Source organism: Salvelinus fontinalis, chromosome 41 (genome assembly GCF_029448725.1).
Source record: "Salvelinus fontinalis isolate EN_2023a chromosome 41, ASM2944872v1, whole genome shotgun sequence".
NCBI classification, from domain to species: Eukaryota; Metazoa; Chordata; class Actinopteri; order Salmoniformes; family Salmonidae; genus Salvelinus; species Salvelinus fontinalis.
In genome coordinates this window covers 7881119-7897664 of record NC_074705.1, presented here as the reverse complement: position 1 = coordinate 7897664, position 16546 = coordinate 7881119, and the positions used below count along the sequence as shown (strand labels likewise).

Below are 16546 nucleotides of genomic sequence, written 5' to 3'. Positions count from 1 at the left end.
AAAATGTTTCAGCTTATTTCTATCGTATGTAAAGAACCCAAGCAGTACATCTCTCCACAATAGTGTAAAACCTTCATAAATGTGTTAAATTATAAATCTACTGATGTCTTGCCAGTTTTCTTACATGAATACAATGTAAAAAAAAGATGCAACAATGTTTCTGGGTGGTCATTACAAAATGAGCAATTTGAGTTGATGTTTTCCTTAAACTTCTTCATATAGTGGTTGGCAGGATAATATTTATGAATAATTTTAAAGGAAACTTCCTTAATTTTGTTAACCTGTTTGGGGTGCAAGCCCGACCTCGGACCGAAAATGACAACAGCTGCAGAGCGCGAAATTCAAAATCTATTTTTTTAAAAATATTTAACTTTTACACATTAACAAGTCCAATACAGCATTTGAAAGATAAACATCTTGTCAATCCAGCCAACATGTCCGATTTTTTAAATGTTTTACAGAGAAAACACCACATATATTTATGTTAGCTCACCACCAAATACAAAAGTGGACAGACACGTATGAATTATGATTATGAAGTATGAATTATGATTGAAGTAGCATGCACAACCAACCGAAATAAACTAAAACCAACCTAAAGAGCCCAGAAAAAACGACCTCAGATGACAGTCATATAACATGTTACACAATAAATCTATGTTTTGTTCATAAAAAGTGCATATTTTAGCTATAAATCTGTTTTACATTGATGCTACCCAAAAATGCTAACACATAGCTAGAGTCTGAATCCAGCCGGGAGTAGCCAGAGAAAATACATACACCAACGTCGGCTACTAATTACACCTCATAAAACATTTCAGAAAAACATATGGTGGATAACTAATGAAAGACAGATATCTTGTGAATACAGACAACATTTCCGATTTTTGAAGTGTTTTACAGCGAAAACACAATATATCGTTATATTAGCTAACATCATAAGCTAGCATAAGGCAGCATTGATTCTAGTCAAGCGCTAGCCTAGCATAGTTAGCAGCGTTAGCATTCAACAGTTCGACATATATATGAAAAAGCATCCCAAATTGGGTCTTATCTTTCTTGGTACTCCATCAGAATGTTGTAACGGGGTCCAATGTCCAGTAGAGTCTTTAGTTGGGTTCCAGAACGAAGGATTCCCCTCTTTGGTTAGCTAGCACGGTAGCATTGCTGCGCCAGAAAGCGTTTCTTCAAAAAATTCTTCCGTCGTTTCACATCTAAAGTCCAGAATAAATTGCAATAATATAATTAAAGTATATTGAAAAAACAACCTTTAGGATGATTTTGTGACATGTAGCAAATAATATCGTAGTCAGGCATCATATTCAAAGTTATCTACCTTGTTCCAGAAGCCGAGATCAAATTATCCTTCGCGCCCGGATTTTTATTTTAACTGCGCATGTCTCACAAGAAGTTCTGTTATTCAGTCCAGGGACGAGATATTCGACCCCTTTCAATTCTCACTTCCGCATTACAGTCTGAGGTACGCCTCTGACGTGTCCCTATGGTCCCAAGTCAAATGGCCTTTTATAGAGAAGGTCTTAAAGAGACACATCGCATTTTGGGAAACTCAATTCGGCTGGGAAAATGGCTGTAAAAATATTTCTGTTCGACTTAGAGAAACAATTCAAACCTTTTTAGAAACTACAGACTGTTATCTATCCAACAGTAGTAAATATATGCATATTGGAAAATAAAAAGTTTCTTAGGAGGCCGTTTGAAAATGTGCACACATTTTCCAGTTTTTTCAATATTCAGCGTGCAGCCATAACAGGTTTTAACAAGTAGGTATGTGTGTGGCAACATCCAAACTTTTTCCCAACAGATATTATCTGACATAATGTATAGATACAACATCCTGCTGAAACAAGGTTCGTATCGCTCTGTTGTTGAATGGACCAAAAGAGAAACAAATCTTTCCTACTGATGAGTCAACAGGGTCAATAGAAGGTAGGCTCTGAGGGTCAGGTCTTGACACATTCCTGAATAACAGAGCAACACCTGAGGGAATGGCGTCTAAAACAATTCCAAAATCTTTAGGTGTTACAGGGACCTTGTAAAGTGATACGAATTCCTTATAACTGAGTAAAAGACCCTCTGCATTTACCAGTTGGCTCACCAATAGGATATTATTTCGGAACCAATATTCTAAAAACAAAGACGTATTTTTATACAATATATCCCGATTATACCATATATAATATCTGTGTGGAGAAAATTAGTGTTTATAAATTAAGGACCATGACAAGAAAACCTGCCGATGAAAAGCAGAAAGTTTCACTGGAATTTTGTCAATATTATAATTGCAAAACAACATGAAGTTAAGGCCACAAAAAGTAGAGAAGACATGATGAGGAATAAAATTCCAGATAGAAGTGGGTCTTCTTAGGAATTGTTTTATCCAATTGATCTTAAAAGTATTATTTAAAGTAGTAAAGTCCAGAAAATTCAGTCCACCATTCTCATAAGTGTTCATTACAACAGTTTTCCTAATGTAATGGGTACGGTTTCTCCACAGAAAGTTGAAAAGCATCTGGTCTATCTCCTTGCTTATTTTAATGTCAAGATATAAAGATAGAGCGCCATATGTTAGTCTAGAGATACCTTCAGCCTTGGTTATTAGGACTCTACCTTTTAAAGATAAGTCTCTCTGTAGCCATTGATTTAGCTTCTTCTGGGTATTTTTAATAAGAGGGTTAAAATTTTGTAAGCCACTAGACTTCTGATCCTTTGTAATGGTCATGCCTAAATATGTAAGTTCTTCTTTTACTGGAATACCATAATATGAAGGTGTAACACAATCTTTGACAGCTATGAGTTCAAATTTATTAATGTTAAGATATAGACTAGACGCTTTGGAAAAGGATTGTATCACATTGATCGATATGGGAATTTGGTTAGCGTCTTTCAAAAAAAGTGTAGTATCATCAGCCAGCTGGCTTATAATAATTTCTTTACTAGCTATGGAAATACCTTGTACAGAAATATTATTTAAATAATTTGCAAGAAATTGGGTGGTTAATAAAAACAAATACGGGGAGATAGGACAACCTTGCCTAATTCCTCTCTTTAACTCAAATCTAGGTGAGGTGCCATATTTCAATTTGATAGAGCTGTTACCATTTGCATAGAGGGTTTTAATAGCCTGACAGAAAAAATCCCCAAAGCCAAGTCTCTCAAGGGAGTGGAAGAGAAACTGATGCTCTACTGTGTCAAATGCCTTATAAAAATCTAAAAATAATATGAAGCTATCCTCGGTTATTAGGTCTGAGTAGTCAAGTATGTCTAATACTAGTCTGACATTGTTAGAAATATGTCTGTTCCTCATAACGCCAGGCTGCGTTTCATCAATGATTGCATCCAGGACTTCTTTAATTATTTTTGCAAGTAGTAAGGCTAATATCTTATAGTCATTATTAAGAAGACAAATTGGACGCCAGTTATCGATGATCAGCACTTATTTTTTAGGCTTAGCTATCAGTGTTATTAACCCCTGACTCATTGTAGGAGGGAGAACATTGTTTTTAATACTCTCTAAAAAGACTTCAAATAGGAAGGGAGCTACTTGTTCAGAAAATAATTTGTAAAATTCTGATGTAATTCCATCAACACTTGGTGATTTATTGTTCTTTAGATGTTTGATAGACTCTATAATCTCTTCAACTTTGATGGGTTCATCACACTGTTTAGATTCTATATCACTGAGAGTGAACATTATTCAGTGAGTTAAAAAATATATCTGTGGATTCCTGACAGTACGTAGAGCTATACAATTTTCTGTAAAAATTGCTACAGTGTTTAGCGATTAATTTTTGGTCATCTGTAATAACACCAAAAATGTTTAATTTATGGATAGTGTTATTTTTAGAGTGAAATTTCTCAAGTCTAAATGGGATGAATTCTGTTCTCCCTCCTCAATCCATTTTTTCCTAGATCTAATAAAGGCTCCTTCTGCTGTTAATCTATATATATATTATCCAGTTTATTTTGTAACTCAATTAGTTCCAACTCCAATTTGTAAGTCGCTCTGGATAAGAGCGTCTGCTAAATGACTTAAATGTAATGTAAATGTAAATCTTCTCCTCCCCCGAGAGGCCGGCTGGGGACCTCTGAGAAAGGGAAGTTATCTTAATGATCACCTTTTCCTCCTCAGCTCTTCTGGTCTTAGCAAGATTACTACCATATTTTCTAAAGTATTTGGACACCTCAAATTTAAAGAGCTCCCAGTTCTTGCAATAAGATTTTTCTTCACAAGCCCTTTCCCAAAAGTGTGAGAGCAGATCTTTAACCTCAAATTTAACTATACCATTATTTAATAATGAGCTATTTAGCTTCCAGTAGGATGCTCTGCCAAGGTTAGTATCAGGGGTAAATATTTTGATATCAATGTAAATGGCCCTATTGTCTGTGGGGGGAGTAGTACAGATATTTGTAGTAACACTCACTATCAATACATTTGGAACCTGTTTTGTTACTCCAAGTGAATGATCTGTCAGCCGTAAACCTCTCTCTCCATATATCAGTAAGATCAAACTTTTCCATAAAAAGTATTAAACCCAAATTCTGATTGGTTGGTCTACCATCTATAAGTTGAATTATCTATAGTAATGTTAAAGTCCTCTCCTATCAATAATAACGAATTGGGAAATTTAGATAACCAATGAAGTATATGTTTCTCTATAGATTCAAGCAATTCATCATTCTCATGTTTGGTGTTGTACCCGTAGAAGTGTACAGTAATGAGCGTAATGTCATTGTAACTGATCACAAGACAAATAAAGTGACCAAAGGGGTCAAATTCCGAGTGTAGAAAATTACCACCAAAGGTATTTTTCATTGTAGTGACGCCAGTGGAGCATTCAGATCCATGGGAAAGCTAAATATCGTTGCCCCACTGTGATCTCCAGAAGTTGGCATCAGCCGAAATTGAGTGAGACTCTTGAAGAAAGCAAAAATCTGTTGGAAATTGTTTAGCAAATAAAAATAAGGCTTTGCGCTTCACATTGTTTCGTAACCCCCTAGCATTAAGAGAAACTAAAGACAAAGACAAAACAACAAAGATTATATAAAAGTATAAACTGTAGTAGGACGAGTCAAAGACGTAGGAGCATTGAACGTAAACGATAAGGAACCGAGTAACGTTATTGTGTATTCTACGTAATGACGCACTTTTACGTTATCACGCAATGACATGACATCGTCATTTAGCAACTAATCAACCTGCCTCTAGCAACTTACCCTGAAAAGTAGTTTGCAACACTGGGTGGGACGGGGGTGACGGCAGCACCCGCTGCTCGTTGAGAAGAGTAAGAACGATACGTGCTTTCACGCCAGAGTCTCCAATAACACCAGAAAAAGTCGCTAGTCTCTTTTTGAAAATGTGTCGCTAGAGGGGTCTGAATACTCGCTAAATATAACGACAACGTCGCTAAATTGGCAACGCTGGCGGAGGACGGAAAGGGTAACACGTGCTACACCAGCGGAGAGACGAGTTGTAGTGATGACGTGAGGTTCAACATGGACAACAGTAGGTCTAACTTTAGCATGTAGCACCAACGTCAATTTGTTTTCTAACATCTATTAAGTCTCATATGTGTTGGTGCTTATTAAAAGTAAACTAGGCCGATGCTATTTGTGTTTGTGTGCACACCTGTATTGTGCTAACTTTTAGGATGACTGTATTTTCCCAGAGCAAATGGACCAGTTTGGCGGAATGGGAGAAAAAACGCTACAGAAACATGAAGAGGAACCACTTGGCCATGTTGGCTGTAGGTACTATATATCTCTATGAGGCCATGATGAAGGATAATGCTCTCTGTTGTTCCTCAGGGGTCTGTTTCAGGACATTAGCCTCAGATAGAAATGTGTTGTGTAGAACAGATATAATTGTCTGTCGGTAGATCAGGGAATCGTGACCTCTATTCATTATATTTCTATGTGGAAAGTTCAGATTGTGCCACCTCCCTGAATACACCCCAGGTCTGCAGCCGCTGGTCCCTGTATTTATGATGCATGGCCGGGAGGGGAGGGAGCGTAGACCGCCCCCACAAGGACCTAGTGACACAGTGGAGGAAGAGGAAGAATGGACCCCTCACCTGGAGAGACAACACCAGGGTAAAACTCAAAGAAGGGAGAATAAGTTCAGAAGACCTTCTACAGCCTCCACTTCTAAACCCCCTCAGTCCAGAAGACCTTCTACAGCCTCCACTTCTAAACCCCCTCAGTCCAGAACAACTAAAACATCATTGACTACAGGGTCCTATACCTCACCTGCAATCTCAGCCTCAACCAAAACCCTCAACACAGCGACCTTAACCCCTACTGAGACACAGACCTTAACCTCGTCCCCAATCAGAACCAAACATTCTGACACCATAGCCACACCTAAAACCTCGACTAGCTCAGAGGTGAGAACAGCCTCAGCCAGGTCCACTGCTACACAGGTAACCACAAGGTCTGACCCCTCGACCCCAGCCAGACCCCAGCTGAGCAGAGGCCCAGTGGTGACACGTATTTACACCTGGATGTGGACTGACTGGGACAGTCACAAAATGGGAAGAGAACCTTCAAGACAACCTCACCTGGATGAGCTGACTGGAGAGGCGAGAGAGAGTAGGGATGAGACGGAGAGGAAGACAAAGAAAGAGAAGGGAAGAGCAGGAGAAGAGGAGAAACAGGAGCCGCTAAACGAAGAGAGGGACGGAGAAAAGGAGAGAGAGAGCGAAGGAGGGATGGAATCAGAGTGGACGAGTGGGGGAGAGGAGGAGAGCGGGAGTGAAGGAGAGAGCACACCCAGTAGCTCTCACAGGGTGAGTGAGGAGGGAGAGAGAGCGAAGGAGAGAGAATATTTTATTCATGTTGACTAATTCCATGAACATATCCTTGCAAGTATTTAGTAATGCATGTCTCTGAGTAATAACAACTCTACTCAGGTGTGAGCCACACCACTGTTGCTACTCTGTGGAACCATTCCTCCTCTCCTCGTCCTTACAGGACCCAGTGTGTGTGTCAGAGCAGATGAAGAGGGTGTGGCTAAGGCAGGTGAACCTCCGCAGCAGAGTCAGAGTCTGCTATACTGAGGAAGAGAAGCTGAGAGACGACGATTACTTCTGTGAGTCTCCATCTAAATACAGTGCATCTCTGTGAAACCTTCGTGGACCTGTTTTTAAGGTCTTTATAGATGCAGTATTTTTGTGATATTTGGTTTAATTGTCCCTAATGTCTTGTTTTATCTACTGGCTAGCATAAACATGATACAATCTTGTAACTAATGGTTAGTTTGTGTATTGTGTAGAGAATCTGCTGTTTCTCATCTCTCTTATCAGTCTGTGAGGAGTGCAAGTCTTTCTTCATCGAGGAGTGTGAGCTCCACGGTCCCCCCCTCTTCAGCCCAGACACCCCGGCCCCCCTGGGGGCCCCATACAGGGCCAGACTCACCTTGCCGCCCGGCCTGGAGATCAGGACATCAGCCATCCCTGGAGCTGGGCTGGGGGTCTTCAACCACGGACACACCGTGCCCCAAGGGACGCACTACGGACCGTATGAAGGAGAACTCACAGACTCGGAGCTGGACCTGGAGAGTGGATACTCCTGGGTGGTGAGAGGAGTGTGTGTCTGTCTGTCTGACTATCTGTCTGATTTAAAGCACACCACCAAGTTCTGATTGGCTGAGTGAGATAACTGCTGAGATGCAATTGGTCCTCAGATCTACAAAAGCAAGCAGAGTGACGAGTACATTGATGCCAAGAGAGACACTCACTCCAACTGGATGAGGTGTGTCTTTTCTCCAGCTATACATCCCTCTCTCTATCCATCCCTCTCTATCCATCCATCCATCCGTCCCTCTCTCTATCTCTCTATCCATTCCTCTCTGTCTCTCTCCATTCCTCTCTCCATCCATCCCTCTATCCATTCCTCTCTCTCTCCATCCATCCCTCTCTCCATCCATCCCTCTCTCCATCCATCCCTCTCTCTCCATCCATCCCTCTCTCCATCCATCCATCCCTCTCTCCATCCATCCATCCCTCTCTCCATCCATCCATCCCTCTCTCCATCCATCCATCCCTCTCTCCATCCATCCATCCCTCTCTCCATCCATCCATCCCTCTCTCCATCCATCCATCCCTCTCTCCATCCATCCATCCCTCTCTCCATCCATCCATCCCTCTCTCCATCCATCCATCCCTCTCTCCATCCATCCATCCCTCTCTCCATCCATCCCTCTCTCCATCCATCCATCCCTCTCTCCATCCATCCATCCCTCTCTCCATCCATCCATCCCTCTCTCCATCCATCCATCCCTCTCTCCATCCATCCATCCCTCTCTCCATCCATCCATCCCTCTCTCCATCCATCCATCCCTCTCTCCATCCATCCATCCCTCTCTCCATCCATCCATCCCTCTCTCCATCCATCCATCCCTCTCTCCATCCATCCATCCCTCTCTCCATCCATCCATCCCTCTCTCCATCCATCCCTCTCTCCATCCATCCCTCTCTCCATCCATCCCTCTCTCCATCCATCCCTCTCTCCATCCATCCCTCTCTCCATCCCTCGCTCTCTCCATCCATCCCTCGCTCTCTCCATCCATCCCTCGCTCTCTCCATCCATCCCTCGCTCTCTCCATCCATCCCTCGCTCTCTCCATCCATCCCTCGCTCTCTCCATCCATCCCTCGCTCTCTCCATCCATCCCTCGCTCTCTCCATCCATCCCTCGCTCTCTCCATCCATCCCTCGCTCTCTCCATCCATCCCTCGCTCTCTCCATCCATCCCTCGCTCCATCCATCCATCCCTCGCTCCATCCATCCCTCTCGCTCCATCCATCCCTCTCGCTCCATCCATCCCTCTCTCTCCATCCATCCCTCTCTCTCCATCCATCCCTCTCTCTCCATCCATCCCTCTCTCTCCATCCATCCCTCTCTCTCCATCCATCCCTCTCTCTCCATCCATCCCTCTCTCTCCATCCATCCCTCTCTCTCCATCCATCCCTCTCTCTCCATCCATCCCTCTCTCTCCATCCATCCATCCCTCTCCATCCATCCATCCCTCTCTCTCCATCCATCCCTCTCGCTCCATTCATCCCTCGCTCCATTCATCCCTCGCTCCATTCATCCCTCGCTCCATCCATCCCTCGCTCCATCCATCCCTCGCTCCATCCCTCCCTCGCTCCATCCCTCCCTCGCTCCATCCCTCCCTCGCTCCATCCCTCCCTCGCTCCATCCCTCCCTCGCTCCATCCCATCCCTCCCTCGCTCCGTCCCCATCCCTCCCTCGCTCCGTCCCCATCCCTCCCTCGCTCCGTCCCCATCCCTCCCTCGCTCCGTCCCCATCCCTCCCTCGCTCCGTCCCCATCCCTCCCTCGCTCCGTCCCCATCCCTCCCTCGCTCCGTCCCCATCCCTCCCTCGCTCCGTCCCCATCCCTCCCTCGCTCCGTCCCCATCCCTCCCTCGCTCCGTCCCCATCCCTCCCTCGCTCCGTCCCCATCCCTCCCTCGCTCCGTCCCCATCCCTCCCTCGCTCCGTCCCTCGCTCCGTCCCTCGCTCCATCCGTCCCTCTCTCCATCCGTCCCTCTCTCCATCCGTCCCTCGCTCCATCCGTCCCTCGCTCCATCCGTCCCTCGCTCCATCCGTCCCTCGCTCCATCCGTCCCTCGCTCCATCCGTCCCTCTCTCCATCCGTCCCTCTCTCCATCCGTCCCTCTCTCCATCCGTCCCTCTCTCCATCCGTCCCTCTCTCCATCCGTCCCTCGCTCCATCCGTCCCTCGCTCCATCCGTCCCTCGCTCCATCCGTCCCTCGCTCCATCCGTCCCTCGCTCCATCCGTCCCTCGCTCCATCCGTCCCTCGCTCCATCCGTCCCTCTCATCCATCCCTCTCTCTATCTATCTCTCATCCGTCCCTCTATCTATCTCTCATCCGTCCCTCTCTATCTATCTCTCCATCCGTCCCTCTCTCCATCTGTCCCTCTCTCCATCTGTCCCTCTCTCCATCTGTCCCTCTCTCCATCTGTCCCTCTCTCCATCCGTCCCTCTCTCCATCTGTCCCTCTCTCCATCCGTCCCTCTCTCCATCCGTCCCTCTCTCCATCCGTCCCTCTCTCCATCCGTCCCTCTCTCCATCCGTCCCTCTCTCCATCCGTCCCTCTCTCCATCCGTCCCTCTCTCCATCCGTCCCTCTCTCCATCCGTCCCTCTCTCCATCCGTCCCTCTCTCCATCCGTCCCTCTCTCCATCCGTCCCTCTCTCCATCCGTCCCTCTCTCCATCCGTCCCTCTCTCCATCTGTCCCTCTCAATTCAATTCAAGGGGCTTTATTGGCATGGGAAACATGTGTTAACATTGCCAAAGCAAGTGAGGTAGATAATATACAAAAGTTAAATGAACAATAAAAATGAATAGTAAACATTACACATACAGAAGTTTCAAAACAATAAAGACATCACAAATGTCATATTGTATATATACAGTGTTGTAACAATGTACAAATGGTTAAAGTACACAAGGGAAAATAAATAAGCATAAATATGGGTTGTATTTACAATGGTGTTTGTTCTTCACTGGTTGCCCTTTTCTTGTGGCAACGGGTCACAAATCTTGCTGCTGTGATGGCACACTGTGGAATTTCACCCAGTAGATATGGGAGTTTATCAAAATTGGATTTGTTTTCGAATTCTTTGTGGGTCTGTGATCTGAGGGAAATATGTGTCTCTCTATCTATCCATCTCTCTATCTCTCCATCTATCCCTCTCTCCCAGTCTCTACATCTTTCTATCCTCCTGTGTTTTCATCTGGTTCGATGATGTTGAGTTGGCCTGAATTGATTTAATTCTTATTGTTTCCCACTTTTTTTTTTTTATGTAGTTCTGTCCTTGAGCTGTTGTCTATTAATGTTCTCTATTATGTCATGTTTCATGTTTTGTGGACCCCAGGAAGAGTAGCTGCTGCTTTTGTAATAGCTAATGGGGATCCTAATAAAATACCAAATACCTTCCCTCTCTCATCACTCCTCTGTCAGGTATGTGAACTGTGCCCGTAGTGAAGAAGAGCAGAATCTGTTGGCCTTCCAGTACAGAGGAGGGATTCTGTACCGTTGCTGTAAGCCTATAGCTGTTGGAGAGGAGCTGTTGGTGTGGTACGGAGAGGAATACGCCAGAGACCTGGGCATCGTCTTCGACTTCCTCTGGGACAAAAAGAGCTCAGCTAGAGGTACTTTGGGCTTTCTCTCTCTACCTCTCTCCCTATTCCCTTTCCTCCTCCCTCTAGAACAGGCAGTCATTGTGCAATAATCTGAATGAATGTGTTTCCCTCAGTCAGCTGAATGCACAGCTTACTTCATAGAACCGTGAGTAATCTTCTATATCCGCTATAGCGGCTGGGGCAAACAGAGGTAACAGCGGTTTCTAGCCCACGTTCAAATAGTTTCCTTCCTACAAATTTGTCTCTTGCTTTTTAACGGTTGCCGCTATTAGCAACTATGACCCCATGCCTGAAAGCTAAGATTGTCAGGAACACGTATCATCTGTTTCCATCTATTGTACACACAGGCTGTGCAGGCCTTGTAAGAAGGCGGAGTGATGTGAATGTATCTGCACAGAATGACTAGTTGAAATAAATGGGTTCTCCACGGAGGACCATACACACAGATTGACTAGTTGAAATAAATGGGTTCTCCACGGAGGACCATGCACACAGAATGACTAGTTGAAATAAATGGGTTCTCCACGGAGGACCATACACACAGAATGACTAGTTGAAATAAATGGGTTCTCCACGGAGGACCATACACACAGATTGACTAGTTGAAATAAATGGGTTCTCCACGGAGGACCATACACACAGATTGACTAGTTGAAATAAATGGGTTCTCCACGGAGGACCATACACACAGATTGACTAGTTGAAATAAATGGGTTCTCCACGGAGGACCATACACACAGATTGACTAGTTGAAATAAATGGGTTCTCCACGGAGGACCATACACACAGATTGACTAGTTGAAATAAATGGGTTCTCCACGGAGGACCATACACACAGATTGACTAGTTGAAATAAATGGGTTCTCCACGGAGGACCATACACACAGATTGACTAGTTGAAATAAATGGGTTCTCCACGGAGGACCATACACACAGATTGACTAGTTGAAATAAATGGGTTCTCCACGGAGGACCATACACACAGATTGACTAGTTGAAATAAATGGGTTCTCCACGGAGGACCATACACACAGAATGACTAGTTGAAATAAATGGGTTCTCCACGGAGGACCATACACACAGAATGACTAGTTGAAATAAATGGGTTCTCCACGGAGGACCATACACACAGAATGACTAGTTGAAATAAATGGGTTCTCCACGGAGGACCATACACACAGAATGACTAGTTGAAATAAATGGGTTCTCCACGGAGGACCATACACACAGATTGCTTGATGATCATTCCTAATGTTTTCCTGAACTTTCCAATACTGTTGATGCATTTCAATCACCCCAAAACATACTTCCTTCCAGTGGTGGAAAAAATACCCAAATGTCATACTTGAGTAAAAGTAAAGATACCTCAGTATAAAATGACTCAAGTAAAAGTGAATATCACCCAGTAAAATACTACTTGAATAAAAGTCAAAGTATTTCGTTTTAAATATACTTAAGTATCAACAGTAAATGTAATCGCTAAAGTATAAATCATTTAAAAGTCCTTATATTAAGCAAACCAGACTGCAGGATTTCCTAGTTTAAAAAAAATGTGTTTACGGATAGCTAGGGGCACACTTCAACACTCAGACATCATTTACAAACTAAGCATTTGTGTTTAGTGAGTCTGCTAGATCAGAGGTTTTAGGGCTTACCAGGGATGTTCTCTTGATAAGTGTGTGAATAGACCATTTTCCTGTCCTGCTAAGCATTCAAAATGTAACTAGTACTTTTGAGTGTCAGGGAAAATATAAGGAGTAAAAAGTACATTATTTTATTTAGGAATGTAGTGAAGTAAAAGTTGTCAACAATATAAGTAGGAAAATAAAGTACAGATAACCCCAAAAACGACTTAAGTGGTACTTTAAAGTATTTTTACTTAAGGACTTTCCACCACTGCTTCCTTCAGACTTAAATTTGGCATTATCTGATTTGACATATTTTGTGCTATTATTGAGATAATGATACCCCCAAGTGTCCAAACATTGTGAACCAAATAGCTTCATGGTCCTTCAAATAGCATTCAAATAGCATTCCTTCAAATAGCATTCAAATAGCATGAATATGAATCAATTTGGGTAGGCTACGGTGGCTCACCCAGTGAGTGTGTTTGACAAATGTGTCTTCCCCAGGAATAGTAGTGACTACCACTACTCCAGAACTACCTGTTCAATTCCCCTCTCTTTCCATCTCTCTATTCAAGTCAAGTGGAATATAATGATGTCATTAGTCTTTTTCTTTCAGTATTTGCTTCTCTATCAAACTTGCTTTTCTCTGACCTCTCTAAACAGCCCTTCCGTTTCTCTCCTCCCCTCCCTCTCTCCTTTCCTTTCAGGTGTGAATGAGTCGTCCCAGTCTCAGATCTTTTCCTGCTCTGGTTGTCCGTTCTCCTTCACGGCTCAGATCTACCTCTACAAGCACATAAAGAGATGCCACAGGGAAGAGTACGTCAGGCTGCCTAGGAGTGGAGGGATTAGATCAGAGACACTAGCACCACCCAGTGGCTCTCAGCGGTGTTCAACAACTTCAGATCGCACCCCCATCACACTCCCCACCCAGAAACACAGAGACACAGGGAAGCCAAGACCTCACCACTGCTCTCAGTGTGGGAAGAGTTTCCATCGATCAGGAGACTTAAAGGTGCACCAACGTACTCACACAGGAGACAGGCCGTATCACTGCTCTCAGTGTGGGAAGAGTTTCCATCGATCAGGAGACTTAAAGGTGCACCAACGTACTCACACAGGAGAGAGGCCATATCACTGTTCCCAGTGTGGGAAGAGGTTCAATGTGTCAGGAAATGTAAAGAAACACCAGCGTATTCACACAGGAGAGAGGCCGTATCACTGCTCTCAGTGTGGGAAGAGTTTCCATCGATCAGGAGACTTAAAGGTGCACCAACGTACTCACACAGGAGAGAGGCCATATCACTGTTCCCAGTGTGGGAAGAGGTTCAGTGTGTCAGGACATTTAAAGAAACACCAGCGTATTCACACAGGAGAGAGGCCGTATCACTGCTCTCAGTGTGGGAAGAGTTTCAGTGAGTCAGGGAGTGTTAAGAGACACCAGCATGTTCAGTGTGGGAAGAGTTTCAGTTAGGAAGCTTAAAAAGCGTACTCACACCTGACTCTGAGTCACTAGCATCAACTGATTTACCGGTGGTATTCCAAAACTCTAAATGCCGCAAATAGTTTGTTTGCCGGAATAAAAATCCAGTGGAACATCTTTGATTCCGCGTGTGCTGTGTGAGAGGGTGACTGCAGTGAGAGACTAGAGGTCGAGTTTTCATAACAATCGGAAATCGGTATTTTTGGGCGCCGATATGCCTTTTTTTTTTTTTTTTTTTTTACACCTTTATTTAATCTTTATTTAACTAGGCAAGTCAGTTAAGAACACATTTTTATTTATTAATGACGGCATAGGAACGAGGCAGACCTGCAACCTTGCAGTTAACTAGTCCAATGCTAACACCTGATTACATTGCACTCCACGAGGAGCCTGCCTGTTACGCAAATGCAGTAAGCTAAGGTAAGTTGCTAGCTAGCATTAAACGTATCTTATAAAAAACAATCAATCAATGACTGTCATCGCTCCAATGTGTACTTTTTTTTATTTTATTAATTTTTACCCCATTTTCTCCCCAATTTTCGTGGTATCCAATCGCTAGTAATTACTACCTTGTCTCATCGCTACAACTCCCGTACGGGCTCGGGAGAGACGAAGGTCGAAAGCCATGCGTCCTCCGAAGCACAACCCAACCAGCCGTACTGCTTCTTTAACACAGCGCGCCTCCAACCCGGAAGCCAGCCGCACCAATGTGTCGGAGGAAACACCGTGTACCTGGCCCCCTTGGTTGGCTCGCACTGCGCCCGGCCCGCCACAGGAGTCGCTGGAGCGCGATGAGACAAGGATATCCCTACCGGCCAAACCCTCCCTACCCCGGACGACTTGTTTTCAATTGTGCGTCGCCCCACGGACCTCCCGGTCGCGGCCGGCTGCGACAGAGCCTGGGCGCGAACCCAGAGACTCTGGTGGCGCAGTTAGCACTGCGATGCAGTGCCCTAGACCACTGCGCCACCTGGGAGGCTCCAATGTGTACTTAGCCATAAACATCAATGCCTTTCTTAAAATCAATACACAAGTATATATTTTTAAACTTGCATATTTAGCTAAAAAACATCCAGGTTAGCAGGCAATATTAACCAGGTGAAATTGTGTCATTTCTCTTGTGTTCATTGCACGCAGAGTCAGGGTATATGCAAAAGTGTCTCTTTGCGAACTAATTATGACATAACATTGAAGGTTGTGCAATGTAACAGGAATATTTAGACTCATGGATGCCACCCGTTAGATAAAATACGGAACGGAATAAACGTTTTGTTTTCGAGGTGATAGTTTCCAGATTAGCCAAAGGTATATGGTTTAGAGAGAAATAGAGGAATTATAACACGTCGACTAACTTGCGGCTGAATTTGAAAGGGGTTCCTTCGTTATTTTACCGTTCTTGTCTTCTGTAGAGAATGTCTTGATCTACTTCAAATAAGGTCTGTGTTTCGTGCAGGCTTAAACCGCCTCGGCGTTTTGATACCCGTGTAAATCTCACTAGGATAAGGTAACGTTTGTCAACATATTTTCATAAATCCACTACAATTTTCTTAATCTTCGCTTATATTTAGCCAATATTGATCAGAGTTACCTTGTCCTATGGATATCTAAACAGTAATAAAATAAGCGGTGTAAGCCTACACGAAACACAGACCTTATTTTAAGTGAATCTGAAAATATCCTATGGAATAAATGAAGGAAACGTTTTTCAGATTTTGCTAGGTGTCATGAGAATTATGACTCGCACTTTGGTTGTCAATTCTTACCATGCCCATTATTAAAATAGGATTTCCTGCATATAGAAATGACAGTTTGTTTTCAAAATTCATCACAGGTAACTTAAACTCTATTTTTATTCAAACAGTTGAGATTATTTGTCTCCTAAGCAGACTCTTCAGTATCATTGTCACTTCAGAGCTGTGTGTGTATTTATGTATTATATTAAGTTAAAATAAGTGTTCATTCAGTATTGTTGCAATTATCATTATTACAAAAATGTGTGTGATATAGATTTATTAAAAAAATATCGGCTTTTTTTGTCCTCCAATAATCGGTATCGGCATTGAAAAATCATAATCGGTCGAACTCTATGAGAGACATGTTGAATATGACAGGCTAGGACTCGTCCATGTTTGACCCTTACCCGAATGTTGCAGGGAGCTGCTTGCTGACTGCCAATAAGCTGTTATGAACACTTGTAGCAAGTCTACATAAGCTGTACACTATGCAGAGATAGGACATCCCATAAAACATTC

The 16546-nt window shown here is 43.5% G+C and overlaps 1 protein-coding gene across 1 annotated transcript; it reads left to right on the top strand.

The window, feature by feature from the left end:
* Positions 1 to 5193: 5193 nt before the first annotated feature.
* Positions 5194 to 16344, top strand: LOC129840743 (histone-lysine N-methyltransferase PRDM9-like). Its single transcript, XM_055908890.1, has 8 exons — positions 5194 to 5524; positions 5688 to 5765; positions 5977 to 6806; positions 6991 to 7108; positions 7323 to 7594; positions 7703 to 7770; positions 11005 to 11195; positions 13522 to 16344. The coding sequence occupies exons 1-8, from the start codon at positions 5515 to 5517 to the stop codon at positions 14283 to 14285; spliced, it is 2331 nt and encodes a 776-aa protein (XP_055764865.1). The 5' UTR covers positions 5194 to 5514; the 3' UTR covers positions 14286 to 16344.
* Positions 16345 to 16546: the final 202 nt, after the last annotated feature.

Coding starts and splice junctions, on each gene's coding strand:
- LOC129840743 (XM_055908890.1), top strand. Junction 7,595..7,702: donor AGAGTGGATACTCCTGGGTG/GTGAGAGGAGTG, acceptor ATTGGTCCTCAG/ATCTACAAAAGCAAGCAGAG. Junction 7,771..11,004: donor ACTCACTCCAACTGGATGAG/GTGTGTCTTTTC, acceptor CTCCTCTGTCAG/GTATGTGAACTGTGCCCGTA.